Here is a 19,363-nt window from a genome sequence, read left to right as displayed (position 1 = left end):
CATAACCCGACCATGACAAAATGCCCGGTCGGTGATAAAGACAAAGCATGGCAATATTTTTTCTTTTCTCTTATAGGAATCGCAATAAGACTTATCTTTCTCTATTAAAGAGTATCAGGCCCTTGGACCTAATTAAGTTTTTTTTTAATTTATTTTTTTGAAAGTCTGTACAACGACTGGGCCGCGACCTTGGTACCGTCAAAATATCTCTTTCTCGCTCTCAGCATACGGCGGCCCACCTTAAGCGCCTAACACATTACCGCACCGCACCAAGGTCATTGTGCGATGCACCTATAAGTAAGAGCGAGAAAGAGATAGTGCGCAAGGTGGTCACCGTACGTACGTGAAGGACGCAGCTTTAAGTTAGAAGGTCGCGGACCAATGCGGAAAATTGGCTGACCGTTTACCTTAAAGATCCGACATCATTTAACATCCTCATAAGAACAATTCTCGCCGTACGTGCTTTTTCAAATAAATATAGATGCTTTTCCCCACCGTTTTGTATGGTTTATGGTGGCCTGGTAGGCTACAAATTCTGTCCCTCACAGGTGCACGCGGTAGGCCACTAAACTTCTATAGGATCCTAGCTTCTATGTGCCAAAGCAACAATAAAATAAACATGTGTCATCTTGATGAGTATAATGTGGATGACACATGTCTGACATGTTTGTCAAACACAATAATAAAATTTTATGTTTTTTTTTTATATAATTTTTAGTGTGGTGTATGCATGTTACAATCTCAATACAAATATTTGAATGGATTGGATACCTTACATACATTGGATACAGGTACGAATTCAATTCAATCTCAAGTCAGAACAAAGCTCACGAACTAACTTAAAGCTGCGTCCTTAACGTAGATACGGTGACCACCTTGCGCACTATCTCTTTCTCGCGCTTTAGGTGCATCGCACAATGACCTTGGTGCGGTGCGGTAATGTGTTAGGCGCTTAAGGTGGGCCACCGTATGCTGAGAGCGAGAAAGAGATATTTTGACGGTACCAAGGTCGCGGTCCAGTCGTTGTACAAACTTTCCAAAAAGTAAATAAATAAAAAAAACTAAATTAGGTCCAAGGGCCTGACACTCTTTAATAGAGAAAGATAAGTCTTATATTCGTATTATAGCGATTCCTATAAGAGGAAAGAAAAAATAGTGCCATGCTTTGTCTTTATCACCGACCGGGCATTTTGTCATGGTCGTGTTATGGCATCATAGCAAGGAGGCGATGGTGAAATACCGAAATTTATAAGTGAAAGAGAAAAAGGATTATGCTGCCATACACGAAACTGTCAATACATGAATATGTCTTTCTCCCCCTGGTCGCTCGGTTTCATGTTTATAACTACGTGTATATTATTAGGTCTTCCGCGAAAACCGAAAATCGCAAATTGCGGGGATCTTTCTCTTTTACTCCAATGAAGGCGTAATTAGAGTGACAGAGAAAGATGCCCGCAATTTGAACTTCGATTTTCGTTGTTATAGCCCAGACACGGAATGTCACGGAATGTTTGTAAAATGTTTGTAAACTTCAGTCTCATGAACTCGCGCACCGAGGGTTCCGTACTTTTTAGTATTTGTTGTTATAGCGGCAACAGAAATACATCATCTGCGAAAATTTCAACTGTCTAGCTATCACGGTTCATGAGATACAGCCCGGTTCATGACAGACAGACGGACAGACGGACAGACGGATAGACGGACAGCGGAGTCTTAGTAATAGGGTCCCGTTTTTACCCTTTGGGTACGGAACCCTAAGCACAAGTGTTAATATCTAGGATTATGAGCCAAAAATCGGTGGAATAAAAACGTCGTTTTGAGCAAGTGTGTTGAAAATATAAAATTATACATTAGCCCTATGAAATTTTAGGCATGAGAGCCAAATGGCAAGAGAAGAAAACAACGCGCAGAAACCGAGCGAAGGCCGAAGGCCGAGCTGCGGGAATGAAGTGCTCGCATGCGGATCTTTTCTTTCTACCAAAAGTACAACTTCATTACTTTTTCCCTTTAGAAAACAAAACTACTGCACCAACAACAGCACCAACAACTACTACACATCAACAACAGCACATGAATGCCTGAAAGAATGAACATTTTATGAATCTTTTTACATGTAATGTTTTGATAGGATACTTTATAAGTACCCATTTTTATTGCTCTTGAGTTTTATATTTCATTAAGCGTTCAGTCTTAGGCTGCCTGTCCACAGGAGCGGAGCTAGGTGGCGGAGCGATGAGCGAGGAAAAAATCCACCGATTGAATGGCATAAAATCTCCGCTATGTAATCTTAATGAAATTCTATTGCTGGATTTTTTCCCCGCTTATCGCTCCGCTCCAGTGGACAGGCAACCTAACTTTTAGAACCATACTCTAGCGGCGTTTTAACGCCGCAACGGGTCTAGTTATTATAAATTATAAGAGTTAGACCCTTCTAAAAACTATTTCTCAAAAATGGACGGCAAAGTCGACGTTGCCGGTTAAGAAGTAGGTCGCGAAGTGCGTAGTTTATGGTCAGTCAAAAAATTAAAAAGTTAAAAACATTGCAGTCCCGATTTCAGGACTGCAATGTTGCATACAAATTCCATTATTTGTCGAGTTCCAAACTTTTTAAAAGTTGAAGTGGCCATATCAAATGAAGGCATAGGTCCATTAAACAGCCAAACAGATGATCAGTACTTTTTATTATAATGTTGGTACCGCGACTATTTAGGTGTCTCAAATAGGTTGGCGTACTTTCAGCAGAAAAATACACTTCTATTTTTAATTAAAAAAATAAAACGGCGGCAAAGCAAATCTTTTTACTTTTTTCTGTGAAAATATATACATAATAACGTTGCTTCTGTAAAATATTTCTATTATATTTGTATTTTTTGCGCCATTTTTGAGAAAAGCACTATAAATGACTCGGCTGGAAGGCTACTTGCTGGCTTCGGATTCAATTAAACGGACTCCCAAGGTCGTCCGTTTAAAACGAATCCTCAGCCAGCAAGTAGCTACTTCCGAGCCTCGACAATAATGTACTATTTCTCAATAATGGACGGCAAAGTCGACATTGCCGGTTAAAAAGTAGGTCGCGAAGTGCGTAGTTTATGGTCAGTCAAAAAAATAAAAAGTTAAAAACATTGCAGTCTCGATTTTGGGACTGCAATGTTGCATACAAATTCCATTATTTGTCGAGTTCCAATCATTTTAAAAGTTGAATTGGCCATATCAAATGAAGGCATAGGTCCATTAAACAACCAAACAGATGATCAGTACTTATTATTATAATGTTGGTACCGCGACTATTTAGGTGTCTCAAATAGGTTGGCGTATTTTCAGCAGAAAAATACACTTCCATTTTAATTAAAAAAATAAAACGGCGGCAAAGCAAATCTTTTTACTTTTTTTCTGTGAAAGTATATACATGAGAACGTTGCTTCTGTAAAATATTTCTATTATATTTGCATATATTGCGCCATTTTTGAGAAAAGCACTATATATGACTCGGCTGGAAGGCTACTTGCAGGCTTCGGATTCAATTAAACGGACTCCCAAGGTCGTCCGTTTAAAACGAATCCTCAGCTAGCAAGTAGCTACTTCCGAGCCTCGACAATAATGTACTATTAAGTCCTGTGCTGCTGATGATACCAAAATTTGCATGCCAAATGGCTCAATATTGTTACTCACTATTTATAAGGACATCTTTGTACATACATATTCTTGCAAATAAATTATTCTTATTCTTATGGTAATTGCTATTAGTTCGTAACTTTTATAATAATCAAAAAATCTAAAAAAAGTCAAACGAAGGGCCATAGCTATGGTCAATAAACAATAAATTGTGTAGATATCTTTTCTATAATGTCGATATACAGGAAGAAAACCATTTTCCTACTACGTTTGGACGACCGGACGACGGTCGTCCACTATCCTCTTTATTGCTTAAGTAATATTAAGGTTCTAAGAAATCCACCGCGTTAAGTGGAGGAGCCGCGCGAAATCGCCTTTTCACACAAACGTAGTCCTCATTTTCCTCTCAGTATATTAACCCTTAAATGCATAGTGATGGATGCAGCCTACACAACAAAAACATCTATTTTTTTTTACATTATTAGATAAAATCTATTTGTTCCTATATCGTCGCTGTACTTACTCAACCTCATATCTGCAACAATCATTTGATGGAAATGTCGCTTTTCTTTCATTCGGAATACGGGTGTTTTTGTCATCAAATGAGTGTTGCAGATACGAGGTTGAGTAAGTATAGCGGCGATATATTATTTCAATAGTAGACTTAGACCAAGAAAAGTCTGCAACGATTTTGATAGCATACGCAGTGCAAGTGTTATTTATACGTCATAATTTCATAGAAGTTTGACGTTAAAAATAACACTTACACTGAGTGTGCTATCAAAATCGTTGCAGACTTTTCTTGGTCTAACTCTAAAACTAATCAGTTTTCTGATTTTTAATTTAAGTTTACTTAATATTATCATTTATAAAAATTACTTTCGTTTTAAGACAAAAAAATGTCGAAAAATTTTAAAAAAAATCCAGAATTTGATGATTTTTACACGACTGCCCAAAAAAGAGTGTAATACGTTTTTTTTGGGGATTGTAATTATTTTATATTTAAAAACTATCATAGGTGTATCACAAATAGTGTACATTTTTGATGGCAGTAAGATTTTTCATATATCTCTTACTGAAAATTATATATTTACATAAACATGATTTGGATATGCAACTTCTAACACAGATTTTTCAGTGAAAATCGATGTTATATTACAAGCTTTTATTTTTCTTTCTATTTTTCCCATAATTAGCAAACAATTACGTTATACATATATTAATCTCGGGCAAAAAGAAAAAAAATTAAGGGTTAACATTATTGAAAATATTTTGACAGAATTTGTTGTATATCAACCACAGCTACGTTTGATATTTTTTCGAATTTTTAATTATATAACACAATTTTTTACAATAATCAAATAATCGAAAAAAGCCAAACGTAGGGGCGTAGCTATGGGTAATATACATCTAATTATGTAAAAATATTTTCCATAATATCAATATCCAGAGAGGAAAATGGGGACTAGGTTTGTATGGAGAAGCGGCCCGGCCGTCCCCTTTCCTCTTAAGCGAAAGGCCTGTAGTAACTTCATCTCAATGTGTTAAAGTTTATCGTAGGTGTTACCGTGTCAGTGTCAGATATCTCGTGGTACTCGTGCGGATCGTCGGGCTTGGCAGCGGTTCCACCGTCATCAGCCTTGTGTGATCTACCCAGTGTAGCTGATTTTACCTGCCCAAATACATAAACATTTTATTGACGAGAGTATTTGAACGGGTAAATAATAATTTTTAAGAAAAAAAAACCGACTTCAATGGGGGATGCCGCTGAAAGTTCACTTATTGTTGATGGTGCACTCTTAGATTCCAGACAATGAAATGAAAAAGACAGCATCTTTTGCCTAATAAATTAATAATGTAGAAAAGGAGGTAAAACCACCCAGTTTTCTAGTAGCATTTCGTTTCTGTAGGGGTCGCAGTTCTAACCTAACCTAACCTACTTTTCTGATAGCATTTCGTTTCTGTAAGGGTCACAGCTCTAACCTCACCTACTTTTCTGATAGCAGTTCTGTTCTGTGAGAATCGCAGTTCAAAACCCAACCACCCACCTAACCCACTTTTCTAGTAGCATTTCCGGGTCCGGATCAGAGTCCGGGTCCGTGTCCGGCTGTCCGGGTCCAAGTTTGGGTCAGAGTTCGGTCCGGGTCCGGGTCCGAGTTGGGGTCCATGTTCAGACCCGGGTCCGGGTCAGAGTCCGGGTCCAACTTCGTCCACTTTTTAAAATGGAAGTGCTGGATTTGTTTATAAAAATACAAAAATCACTATATGTATGCCTTTCACATTTGAGGAGTTCCCTGGATTCCTCATGGATCCCATCATCAGAACTCGAGCTTGACAAAAATGTTTCTTAAAAACCTAACTTGCTTAACAAACATAACGAAGAGGACAAATCGCCAAACGTGAACTATGCGTCATTGAAGAGTTCCGTTCTGATCATCATCAGCAGTTCCACTTATTCAAATGTCACTTTTTAAAATGGAAGTGCTGGATTTGTTTATAAAATTACAAAAATCACTATATGTATGCCTTTCACATTTGAGGAGTTCCCTCGATTCCTCATGGATACCATCATCAGAACTCGAGCTTGACAAAAATGTTTCTTGAAAACCTAACTTGCTTAACAAACATAACAAAGAGGACAAATCGCCAAACGTGAACTATGCGTCATTGAAGAGTTCCGTTCTGATCATCATCAGCAGTTCCACTTCATCAAATGTCACTTTTTAAAATGGAAGTGGTGGATTTGTTTATAAAAATACAAAAATCACTATATGTATGCCTTTCACATTTGAGGAGTTCCCTCGATTCCTCATGGATCCCATCATCAGAACTCGAGCTTGACAAAAATGTTTCTTGAAAACCTAACTTGCTTAACAAACATAACGAAGAGGACAAATCGCCAAACGTGAACTATGCGTCATTGAAGAGTTCCGTTCTGATCATCATCAGCAGTTCCACTTCATCAAATGTCACTTTTTAAAATGGAAGTGGTGGATTTGTTTATAAAAATACAAAAATCACTATATGTATGCCTTTCACATTTGAGGAGTTCCCTCGATTCCTCATGGATCCCATCATCAGAACTCGAGCTTGACAAAAATGTTTCTTGAAAACCTAACTTGCTTAACAAACATAACGAAGAGGACAAATCGCCAAACGTGAACTATGCGTCATTGAAGAGTTCCGTTCTGATCATCATCAGCAGTTCCACTTCATCAAATGTCACTTTTTTAAATGTAAGTGCTTGATTTGTTGATGAAAATACTAAAATCACTATATGTATGCCTTTAACATTTGAGGAGTTCCCTCGATTCCTCATGGATCCCATCATCAGAACTGCTTTTTGACGAAAACGGGACCAATCTGTATGTATATACTTACAATCAAAAAAAGAATTTTCAAAATCGGTCCAGAAATGACGGAGTTATGGAAAAAAAAAAAAAAACACAACCGAATTGAGAACCTCCTCCTTTGAAATCTTGAAGTCGGTTAAAAATAGTATTAAAAAGCTTCAATGTACAGTGTAAAATAATATGTTGTGTGAGAGTAAGAACGATGCTTATACCGGTCTATTACTACAAATATTTTAAAGAATTTTGTGAAGAAAATGGATAGAAACGGAAACGGAAGTATACAATACCTTACTAAGAATGCTCTTGCTCGTTGTGGGTTCTGTTAAATTTTTGAGACCATGTTTCTTGAGATTCTTAGTCATTGATCCAGCAACTGAAAAATAGATTAATTTATAAATCATAATAGTGAGTGTTAATTCGATTTATTCCCACGTGTACAGATTCCCAATACCACATTCCTTACAACAAATGAGATACGTATCCTCTCAGCAATACCACGGAAAAGATTATCGCTGTCTAACAATTGGTACGTTCTCCCTTCGTAATGGCCGGTACAGACGGAATGCAACCCAACTGCAATTTATACGGGAACCGCACGCTGACTGCACCCCGACTGCCCAGTTTCCATACAAATTGCAGTCAGGTTGCAGTCCATCTGTAACGGCCCTAAGGCATAGCACATTCTTTTTTAACATCCCAACGGCTCCTATACTTATGAGTCTTATGACATATAATGACAGATGGTGATATTGGTGATGGTATTGCGTTAATAGTTAATAAATCGTCACCCAAAAATTAATAAATCTAAAATTAATTCAATTATAACTATAATTTAAGGGTAGCTGCGTGGAAAAAATATATTGAGTTATTGCGTTAGGAACGATGTACTTTAATTTTACTATAGTATTTGAAACAGCATGGGTACGGTGACACATGTCATCTCCATACAATTGTATAACTTTAAAACACCGTTCCTAAGCAAAATACTATAAACGTTGAAAAATACTATAGTAAAGTGAACTTTTTAAATTAAAAAATTTAAGTATCGGCTGCGGAGCGTCAAACTACTCGTTAGGCGGGAATAATAGACTGTTTTAGGGTTCCGTACCTCAAAAGGAAAAAACGGAACCCTTATAGGATCATTCGTGCGTCTGTCTGTCTGTCTGTCCGTCTGTCACAGCCTATTTTCTCCGAAACTACTAGACCAATTTAGTTAAAATTTGGTACACATATGTAAGTGTGTGACCCAAAGATGGACATGTAACGTAAACAAATTAATTTTAAACACGGGGGCCACTTTGGGGGGTAAATGAGAAAATTAAAAAATAAAGTTTGTCAAACTATATCGTGTTACATATCAAATGAAAGAGCTCATTGTGAAAATATCAAATTTTTTTTTATAATTTTAAGATAAACAGTTTAGAAGTTATTCAAGAAAATAGGCAAAAAATGACCATTCCCCCCCTTTATCTCCGAAACTACTGGGTCAAAATTTTTGAAAAAAATACACAAAATAGATGTTTACCTATAGATCACCGGAAAACCTATTACAAATGTGCAGTCAAGCGTGAGCCGGACTTAATTACTTAGTTTTTGATCCGACCCCTACGGGTTAATAAAGACATTTCACATAAAAAATACATTGTTTAAAATGTGTAATGTACGGAACCCTTGGAACGCGAGTCCGACTCGCACTTGGCCGGTTTTTTTCTGTGAGACCTGTAGGATAAGACACCTACAGGTTTCACAACTTTCACAGAAAAGTATGCCTATCAGAAATTAGGCAAGCCGAAGGTAATCAAGAAGCTCCACCACTAAAGGTGTTATTTTTGTGTACAATAAAACTAACATATAAATATCTCAGCTATTATTATTAGATCGAAAATATTGAAATATTCCCAGATGTCACTAAAACATAGAACTTACATGGCAAGTCGACTTCATCGCAGTTGTTGGGGCCGGCGCCGGCGCTGAGCAGCGGGTAGGGCCCGCAGGCGGCCGTCAGGTGCGACGGCGAGTTCGGGTTGATCAGCGGCACCTGCTCCAAGTCCTCCGACGGTTTGTAGGGCGTCACCACCTGCCGCGGCGGCTGCCACACACGACTCATCAGCCCAAACATGCTGCACTTGCGCTCGCGACTGTTCGCCGCGATACCCACACTCAACACTCCGCGCGGGGTTATCTTGGGACCCGCCATTTCATAGAACGCATGCGGTATGAATGAGACCTTATTACACGTTATTATGTTTGTAATCAAATAATGAGAGTATTGAAATGAGCGGAAGTTTGAATAACGTCTTTCGTTATCAACAAAACTAGGCCTTGTTTACTTTGAGTCTTTGATGTTATAAATAAATTAAAAAATACCTCGTGGTGTGCGTTTAGAAGAACTTAAAAAAACCGGACAAGTGCGAGTCGGACTCGGGCGAGGCTTCCGTACCAATTTTTCTAGACTACTAACTACTAAGACTCCGCTGTCCGTCTGTCTGTCTGTCACCAGGCTGTATCTCATGAATCATGATCCGTGATAGCTAGACAGTTGAAATTTTCACAGATGATATATATATTTCTGTTGCCGCTATAACAACAAATACTTAAAAGTACGGAACCCTCGGTGCGCGAGTCCGACTCGCACTTGGCCGGTTTTTTTTTGTATTTGTTGTTATAGCGACAACGACAACAGAAATACATCATCTATCACGGTTCATGAGATACAGCCTGGTGAAAGACAGACAGACAGTGGAATCTTAGTAATAAGGTCCCGGTTTTACCCTTTGCGTACAGAACCCTGACAAACGAGAGATTTATTTTGATTATGTCCCGCATTTTGTTTAAAGTATGTCAATATCTTTTATGGATGAAACCAAGATATCTATAGATCCGCTGTCATCGTCAGTTAGTATCGTGACCGATGTCGCCGCAGTTAAAAATGTGTGCATTTCAACTACATTTACATTATTGTACCCATAAGGCCTACTCACACACAGACAGCGTACTTACACGTGCGATCTTGCGCTCTGGTTGGTACACACACGCGCTAGATGGATTGTAATTACACAATAAAAATGTCAACCGAATCTTCTGAGTGTGTTTGTACCTTCTTAAGTTAAAAAGTCATATCTCCATACGATATTCTTAACACGTGTGGCATTTTGCTTTTGAAGACATTTTGGCAGCCATTCAAACTACTCATTCGTCCATTCATTCACTCAATAGAGATGGGCAAGACCAAAAAATGTTATATCGATAAATGACTATGAACGAATGAATGATATTGGCCTATTATTTTGCAACGTAAGGTGCGTACCTTAAATCATTCTTACATAGTTTAAAAAATCTATACTGTGTACCTTACGATATTTTTTAGAGTTCTGTGCCAACAAGATTCTTTAATTTACTAAGCCACCGCACCAACCTTTAAAATACCGTATGTTAAGTAAGCGAAATAGAATAGGCAATCGAGTTGGCTGGTCGTAGATTTTTACAGATGGCGCCAGTACTGTCATTAATTAAGCCCTAATTGGAATAAAAGAGAAATATGTCCGCAATTTGCAAACTTCGGTGTTCGCGGTACGCCCTCAGGTTTCCCAGTCACTCAGATTGTTTTGGTATTTTATGCCACTCGCAAGCTCATGATGAATTTGTATTGAATAACGTGTTAAGAACAACGTTTCTATTTTAAATCTTAGTTTCAATCAAACTAATTTTTGCCCAACTCTAGCCCCATCCAACAGAAAGCATGAAACTTTATGCGTGCTTTTACAGATACAACAGATATAGATGTAGAAATAACACGTCAATTAATTTGAGAACATTTACTGATACTGCTTGATTCGTACACCCACTCAATACTCATTATCTAAATATACAATTACGTTAAAATATCGATACGATACGATTAAGAACATCGACTGAGTCGCAGCTCTAACGCTTTCTTCGCTGCTTATATTTTGACATATTACTTCAATATTGAGACTTATGTCATATTTCACATGTTCATTGTCCATTGCGTGTTAGCGTTGAAAACATCAATGAAGAAAGTACATACAACAAGCAATATTTTATAATTTTTTGCCGTTTTTATTACACATATAGATTGCTATTAGTATTACATTTCATAAGTTACTCCATAATTATTTAAATTTACAGTGGTACTGCGATTTTAGCACGTAATTACGGCACAAACCGGCATTTTGCTTTTGTGTTTACACCGCAACGGCTGTCATCAAAATGACAATGCGATCGTGCTTTCTGATCATTTTGATCAGAAAATAGAGACACGCGCCCGGCTGTCAAACCACTTTTCAGCTATAGTTTCATCTCATATTTCTATGGATGAAACTATAGCTAGCACTTGCAAAGAACGTCTATAATCATGCAATATCAGTATTTAAGTGATTGTATGAGATGTCAAAACTCTTAGATTTTGACGGCTAATGTTGATGGCGCTGTACATTTTTATTTGTGAATCAGCTTCGTCGCCAAAGTCAGTTGTGACGTTTTTAGTTATTCGGGTATTAAATAATATGCCAGGAGCAAGCTGAGAAACGCTGTACTGTTCCCTATATTATGCGATAGCTTAGTACGGGCAAAGAGAATAGAGTTTATGGAGAGTTACTGCAAAGAGGATATAATAAGATAGAGCGGTACTGTCATGGTAAATTTTGTAACCACAATAAATTCACTGCCATCTATCGACACACGATGAAAACTAAAAATAAAAATATCAAAATTTTTATTTATACATGATTTTTTTTATTTGCAATATTTACATTAATTATTTTTATATTAGCTTAAGAATAGCCCACTCCGTGCTTATCCATGGATGTCGTAAAAGGCGACTAAAGGAGTAAAAGGACAGTCACCTAAGTCAACTAGGGATTCCCGAGGAGGGTTAACGTCAGGCAGGCGGCCGGTTGTAAAAACTCAATGCCAAATCCTTTTAGCAGCATGAGTATCGGACTAAATGAGATGAGCGACAGGGCTAGGGCGTACCCCACAGGCGACGCGCAGGGGTAGCACCCGGCTCCGGTGGGAAACGGACAAGGGTTGTCGCACCAGCCCGGGCGGGGGCGACGTAAGAAGCGAGCCCGGGAACCTAAGTATGTGAGATTGAGGTATGCCAGCTGGAATATAGGGACGATGACTGGAAAGGGGAGAGAGCTAGCAGATGTAATGAAAGGAAGAAGGATAAATGTAGCTTTTTTGCAGTAAACAAAGTGGAAGGGTGCGAGGGCTAGAGAGATTGGGGAAGGATATAAATTTTATTACTGTGGGAGTGACGGCAGGCGAAATGGTGTCGGTATTGTACTCGATCGTCATCTAAAACAGAATGTCACAAATGTTGACAGGAAGAGTGATAGAATCATAGCGATGAAAGTAATGCTGGAAAACGTCACACTCAATTTAATAAGTGTGTATGCACCCCAGAGTGGATGTGACGATGTAGCGAAAGAGAAGTTTTGGGAGGATTTTGACGCAGTGACCATGACTATACCGGCAAATGAGGAGATATATGTGGGTGGGGATTTTAATGGACATGTTGGAAGAATGAATGTGGGGTATGAAAGAGTGCATGGGGGTTTCGGTTTCGGAACACGTAACACGCAAGGTGAAGCATTGCTGCAAGCAGCTACTGCCTTGGACATGGCAATCGCTAATACCTGGTTCCAAAAAAGGGATGAACACCTGATAACCTACAAAAGTGGCAATCACGCCACGCAGATTGATTATTTCCTTGTGAAGCGAAATAAGATCAACTGTATCAAAGACAGTAAAATAATACCAGGAGAACACCTTACTTCACAGCATAGGCTGCTTATAATCGATGTAAACATTAAAATCCAGTTTTGTATCAGAACCGAACGGCCCCCTGCAAAGATAAGATGGCATATGCTAGAGAAGAATGAATGTGCTATAAAGTTTAAAGAACGTGTGATAGATAAAATGATAGAAATGAATGGAATGGAAGGATTGAATGCAAACGAATGTTGGAACGAGATGGCAAATTATATACGGAGAGTAGCAAAAGATGTCTTGGGAGAGTCGAAAGGGAAAGGTGTGATAGATAAGGAAACGTGGTGGTGGAATGAGGAGGTACAGGGAGTATTAAAGAAAAAGGAGCAGGCATTAAAGAATGGCAAAGTGTTGAAACTGGGTAGGAAGTTGAGAAGGAAATAAAGAGGACAGAGTATATAGAATGTAAGAAGAAAGCAAAGCGTGCAGTTGCTATAGCCAGAACCGCAGCACAGGACAATTTGTACGAGTCTTTAAATAGCCCTAAAGGCGAAAAGCAGTTGTACCGCCTAGCGAAAGCGAGAGAAAGAAGTTCTCGGGATATGGCTCATATAAAATGTGTGAAAGATGAATTAGGTAAGGTGATTACGAAGGATGAAGCTATAAAAGAACGTTGGAAAGTCTACTTCGAAAGGTTGATGAATGAAGAAAATGAATGGGGCAGGGTGCTAGAGCACAGGCTGATAAATATGGGTGCAGTGAAAGAAATATGTATGGATGAAGTAAGAACGGCTGTGAGAAGTATGAAAAATGGAAAATCTGTAGGACCAGATGATATACCAGGAGAGGTATGGAAGTTATTGCGTGAGGATGGATGTATGTGGCTGACTTTATTCTTCAATAAGTTGTTGCATGAAGAAACAATCCCCGACGAATGGTGCGACAGTTTGCTGGTGCCCATTTTTAAAAACAAAGGGGATGTACAGGAATGCAACAACTATAGAGGAATAAAGCTCATGTCACATAGCATGAAAATATGGGAAAAAGTGATAGATGAGAGATGAGAGTGATATAACACAAAACCAGTTCGGGTTTATGCCAGGGAGAGCTGAGGTACAACAGACGCCATTTTTGCACTTCGCCAAATGTGCGAAAAATACAGACATGCCAAAAAGAACCTGCAGAGGTTTTGTGGTGGGCTCTGAAAGAGAAATGCGTGCCTGGGAAGTATGTGGAGCTAATCCGGTCAATGTACAACTCATATTGTACACGCGTCCGGTCAGCCGCTGACACCACCGACAGGTTCAGTGTCACAGTAGGCTTGCACCAGGGATCGGCTTTAAGCCCTTACCTCTTCGTGCTAGTTATGGACGCTCTGTCGTCGGACATACAGGAGGAGGCACCTTGGTGTATGCTGTTTGCTGATGACATTGTGCTTGTAGGTAAAAACGAACTAGAGGTGCAGAGCAGACTTGAGAAATGGCGGCAAAAATTGGAGAATGTTGGCCTAAAGATCAGCAGATCTAAAACAGAACACATGTTCTGCGATTTTGGCGGTCTCTCCAGTTTTGCTGCCATAGAACTCGATAGCGTTACATTGCCGGTCTGCTCCGACTTCAAGTACCTCGGTTCGCTCGTACAGTGCGATGGCGATATTGACCGTGACGTGAAAAACCGGATTAGCACAGGATGGATGAAATGGCGACAGGTTACGGGAACTATTTGTGACGCCCGTATGCCCCTTCGGTTGAAGGGTAAAATTTATAAAACGATCATAAGACTTGTCGTCATGTATGGATCAGAGTGTTGGGCCCTAAAGGTGACGGATGAAAAGAGATTGCATGTAGCGGAGATGAGAATGTTAAGGTGGATATGTGGCGTGACGAGAATGGATAGGATAAGGAATGAGTATATAAGAGGAAGCCTTAAAGTTGCACCCATAACAGAAAAAGTAAGGGCAAATCGCCTAGCATGGTACGGGCATGTGATGCGGAGGGATGAAAGTCATGTGACGAGAAAGGTATTAAGAATGAATGTGGAGGGAGGTACGAGGAGAGGAAACCCGAGGAAAAGGTGGATGGACTGTGTGAAAGATGATATGAAACTAACGCAAGTGAATGATGAGATGACGGGTGACAGAGAGGTATGGAAGAAAAAGACATGCTGCGCCGACCCCAAGTGAATGGGACAAGGGCAAGCGAATGATGATTTACCCATGTTCTTTCACTGATATGCGTTAAAATAAAAATTAAATTAAATTAAAGAAAATTAAATGGTGTTAAATTGCGGTTTTATTTTATTTTATTTTAAATTGATTACTAATAAGTAAATGTAATTAGCCTAGAATAGCCTAGAATAATATTACTATTGTGTGCCCTTACAGGGTGTCATGATCTGACTTTATATTATGTAACACCTACTATGTACATGACAATACAATAAATAAATGAATAAATGAAAATGGTTAAATAACAAACAAAATCGTCAACGCCCTCTATACGAGAGTAGGCCAAAGGTAGTGGCGCCATCTGATCGAGAATCAAATTTTCTTGATTTTCGAGGCACGTTTTTTCCTTAGACTGTATTCATCTATTACGGAGTTATATTTATCTTTGGTTACTGTCATGGTAAATAATGTAGCCACCGTACATTTACTGCCATCTTTCGACAGATGATTAAAGTTTTTAGAACGCCATTTGACCTTGATCCTTATTCTTTCACTTATATGTATTAAATTTGTTAAATATCAGAGAGTAACGCCATCTACTCGACAGTAGGCTAAAGGTATGGCGCCATCGCTCGAAAAGATTGCACCATACCTTTGGCATACTGTCGAGTAGATGGCGTTACTTTTTAATATTTACAAAATAACACATACCTATCAGTGAAAGAATAAGGATCAAAGTCAAATGGCGTTCTAACAGTTTTAATCTTCTGTCGAAAGATGGCAGTAAATTTACTGTGGCTACATAATTTACTTTGATAATCCGTCTATTTCTCAGAATAATAACTAAAGCATAGAAGCCGGGAAAAAATGCTTCGCAAATATGTATGCCCGTCCTTTACTTATTTACGAATTAGATAATGTGTCGAAAAGAGATGCATATATGCTTGTTATTTCTCATTTACGTACGGTGTCGTAAGTTGGTCACAAGTTTTGTTAATACCTAGGGATGTAGTTTGTCGATTTATTATATCGATAAATTACGCACTTTTATTCTCTCTGTAAAAAAAAACACGAATTTGGCACATAGATAATAGTAATAAAAAATACAAGGCATTTTACATGTTCTTGATCACTATGTGCCTAGTCATCCAGTGCGACATAAAATAGTACTAGAAGTTAATAATAAAAGGTAACAAGCCAGATAGGTAACAAGAGAAGAAATAAGTACCTAACTAAAGAAAGTATGTAGTTAGTATTGTATTAAATAGTAAGTAGTGTTAACTAAACAAAGCTGAGTATGAGTATGAATGTCGATACTATTATTCTAAGGTCGATAAAAACACATACACATCACTATGCGGAAAAACATAACCTTTCATAGTTCGCAGAAAATTCCGAAAATACATGTTAAAATCTATTCAGAATATAATACGGTGATAGTTAGATAAACTACTAATATTGATATTTGTGTTTAGGTTGGGTCTTATAAATTAATATCATCAAAATTTAACGAAACTCACCGATGAAAGGTTACCCGTTCTTCCGATTTTCTTTTCGTGATGTATGTGATTTACATCCCTCGATCACGCAAGCCATTGGGAGATAAGAAACTTGGAACCATAACAAATAATATCTAGGCACGTTTTCCAAGAATCGTTTACAAATATAAATATTATAATAAAAAATCAGCGAGATGACCGCGAAATATTTCAACTAAAATAATACGACTATGTAAAGTTGTTACAGTTGACACCTACCTGTCAAATAACGAACATATGTTTTTATTTGGCTGGATTAAATGACAACCAAAAACAACCATTTGACATTTTCCTCAGTTCATCTTGTGACAATACTGAAAATAAAAACTTTTATAAAAAAAAAGATAAACCGACTTCAAAAAGGATGAAATAAAATATTATCCTTTTTAGGGTTCCGTGTTTAAGTATATGCGTTACCAACTGATATTTTTGAAGTCGGTGCCAAGCCAAATTTTAAACCATATATTCATAATGATTTTGGTGCAATTCGATAAAGATACATAGATATAGAAGTGTCCTACGAGGGCGATCTCGTTGCGAACGCGAACGCCTTGGGCCGGCCGCGCCGTGCCGCGTCGCTTCGCTTCGCGTTCGCGAGTGTTCGCCTATGTAAGACGCAGCGTACACGACGACAATAAACGAACTTTCTGTACACCTCAGAACAGAACACACGGTTGAACCTTCTTGGCGCAGTTCGTACCATGCTTGTCGGCACGTTAGTGTAAATCTAATACGTTTTGTCGTCGTATTTTTTTAAAGAGCATTTCTTACTAATTCTTGAACAGTCATAGCACGCAAGTGTGGGATTGGGACTGTCGCTTATCCAGAGAACTACATTTCAAAATATAAAACAATTCAAGGAACCTTCATGCAAAATTTCAGCTAAAGCGGTTCAGTTGTTTAGCCATGAAAAGGTAACAAAGAGGCAGACATAATTGCTTTCACGTTTATAATATTTGTACAGTTGTAATGGGATTTATAGACATAAAGCTGATTATTTTTGACTGGTATTGTTACTACTTGGAGTACTTGGCTTGGCACCGACTTCAAAAATATCAGTTGGTAACGCATATACTTAAACACGGAACCCTAAAAAGGATAATATTTTATTTCATCCTTTTTGAAGTCGGTTTATCTTTTTTTTTATAAAAGTTTTTATTTTTCAATTTTTAGTTTTAAAACATTGTTAAGAGCGTGACGCATGAATGAAAAACATAATGATGTTTAACTGTAAATTCGTAAACTTTATTAAATAATCAGAATTTTCCTCGAGTCCGTCTGGGAAATCATTCCTGTCACTAAATCCATTCTCCGCCCCGCCACTGACCCAATCCCTCAAACCCGGTGATCACTCAACCTCACAGCACATCAACCCCTGATCACTGAACCCCTCGACCCTAAACCACCAACCCTTCAACCGCCATTCCCCGACCCCTAACCCCAGACCCCTTAACTTCTAACCCTAACCCCCGATCCCTTAACTCCCAACCCCACAGTCCCCGACCCATCAACTCACCTCCCCTCAACCCCCAACCTCAAACCCCCCAAACACTAATACCCTCTACCTTCACCTCTCAGTCTCTTTGGTTGTTTCCAACACTACCTACATCAAAAATCATAATACACATACGAGGGAAGTTATCAGTAGCCTTACCACGAGTTTGACATTGATATATTCGCTATCGTGTGCGTAACTTACTGTTTATGCATCTCGCTCGTACTAGCATATTAGTGTACAAAGTAAGTTACGAAGAATATTTAGTGTCAAACTCGTGGTTAGGCTACAGTTGCACTACATCAAATTGGTGGTTTTGGGGAGGAAATGCTTGAGTTACTTTAGAAAACACCGAAATTACCACACACGTGCCTTTAAAAATTGAGGAGTTCCCTCAATTCCTCACGGATTCCATCATCAGATCAAAACCAAAAATATTACGAAAACACCTTGGAGAGGTAACTTCTTTCAAACAGAAAAAGAATAACTCAAATCAGATCATGGGTGCCGGAGTAATCGCTGAAATCATTATCATCAAAACAATCATCATCATCAGCTCCACTTCATCAAATTGGTGGTTTTCGAGAAAAAATGCTCAATTTGCTTAAGAAAACGACCAAATCACCATACATGTGCCTTTAAAAATTGAGGAGTTCCCTCAATTCCTCATGGATCCCATCATCAGAACAGCACCAGATTAATGTGGGACCACCTATGAGGTAGTTCCTTTCAAACAAAAAAAAAATTGTTCAAGTCGGACCACGGGTCTCGGAGTATTCGCTGAACATCCTACAATAAAAAAATCATCATCACTATCTTCAAAACAATCATCATCATCAGGTGCAATTCATCAAATTGGTCGTTTTCGAGAGAAAATGCTAAAGTTGCTTATGAAAACACCCAAATCACCATACATGTGCCTTTAAAAATTGAGGAGTTCCCTCAATTCCTCAGGGATCCCATCATCAGATCAGAACCAGATTAATATGGGACCAACTTGGAAGTAGCTCCTTTCGAACAAAAAAAGAATTACTCAAATCGGACCACGGGTCTCGGAATAATCGGTGAACATACATAAAAAAAAACAAAAAAAAAAAAACATAGCCACAACCGAATACAGAACCTCCTCCTTCTATGAAATTGAAGTCGGTTAAAAAACGAAAGAAGTTGCGATTGTTGGCTCACTCACTCATAGACAAAAAGTAATAGCGTGTTGTGAATACGATACCTTTTACCAAGCTCTTATTTTTGCCCGGCTTCTATGTTTTAGTTATTATTCTGAGGTCTATTTCAATGATTCTCTTTGGTACGGGTATGATTGTCGTTCTTGTCTACGTGACAGCGTGATACTCGTAAAACGGTGTCCGTTACTTTCAATTCCGCGGTGTTAAAAGTGACTGTTATTTTATTAGGTGGATAAAGTTATCCATAATACGCCTGATGGTTGTCCAAAGTTGATTGA

At 38.5% G+C, this 19,363-nt stretch overlaps 1 protein-coding gene across 3 annotated transcripts in view; it reads right to left on the bottom strand.

Annotated features, from left to right (window-relative positions):
- Window positions 1-19,363, bottom strand: part of LOC134754171 (activated Cdc42 kinase-like) — a 78,200-nt gene that overhangs the window by 34,846 nt on the left and 23,991 nt on the right. For all 3 annotated transcript variants that reach the window (XM_063690299.1, XM_063690300.1, XM_063690301.1), the window contains 3 exons: window positions 8,892-9,054; window positions 7,253-7,338; window positions 5,180-5,284 (listed from right to left, as the gene is read on the bottom strand). In XM_063690299.1, the coding sequence (XP_063546369.1) occupies window positions 5,180-5,284; window positions 7,253-7,338; window positions 8,892-9,054 (354 nt within the window). The remainder of the gene's footprint in view (window positions 1-5,179; window positions 5,285-7,252; window positions 7,339-8,891; window positions 9,055-19,363) is intronic.

The sequence above is a fragment of the Cydia strobilella genome, chromosome Z (genome assembly GCF_947568885.1).
Source record: "Cydia strobilella chromosome Z, ilCydStro3.1, whole genome shotgun sequence".
Taxonomy (NCBI): domain Eukaryota; kingdom Metazoa; phylum Arthropoda; class Insecta; order Lepidoptera; family Tortricidae; genus Cydia; species Cydia strobilella.
The sequence above is the reverse complement of the archived record's forward strand: the minus strand, read 5'-3'. Positions and strand labels throughout refer to the sequence as shown.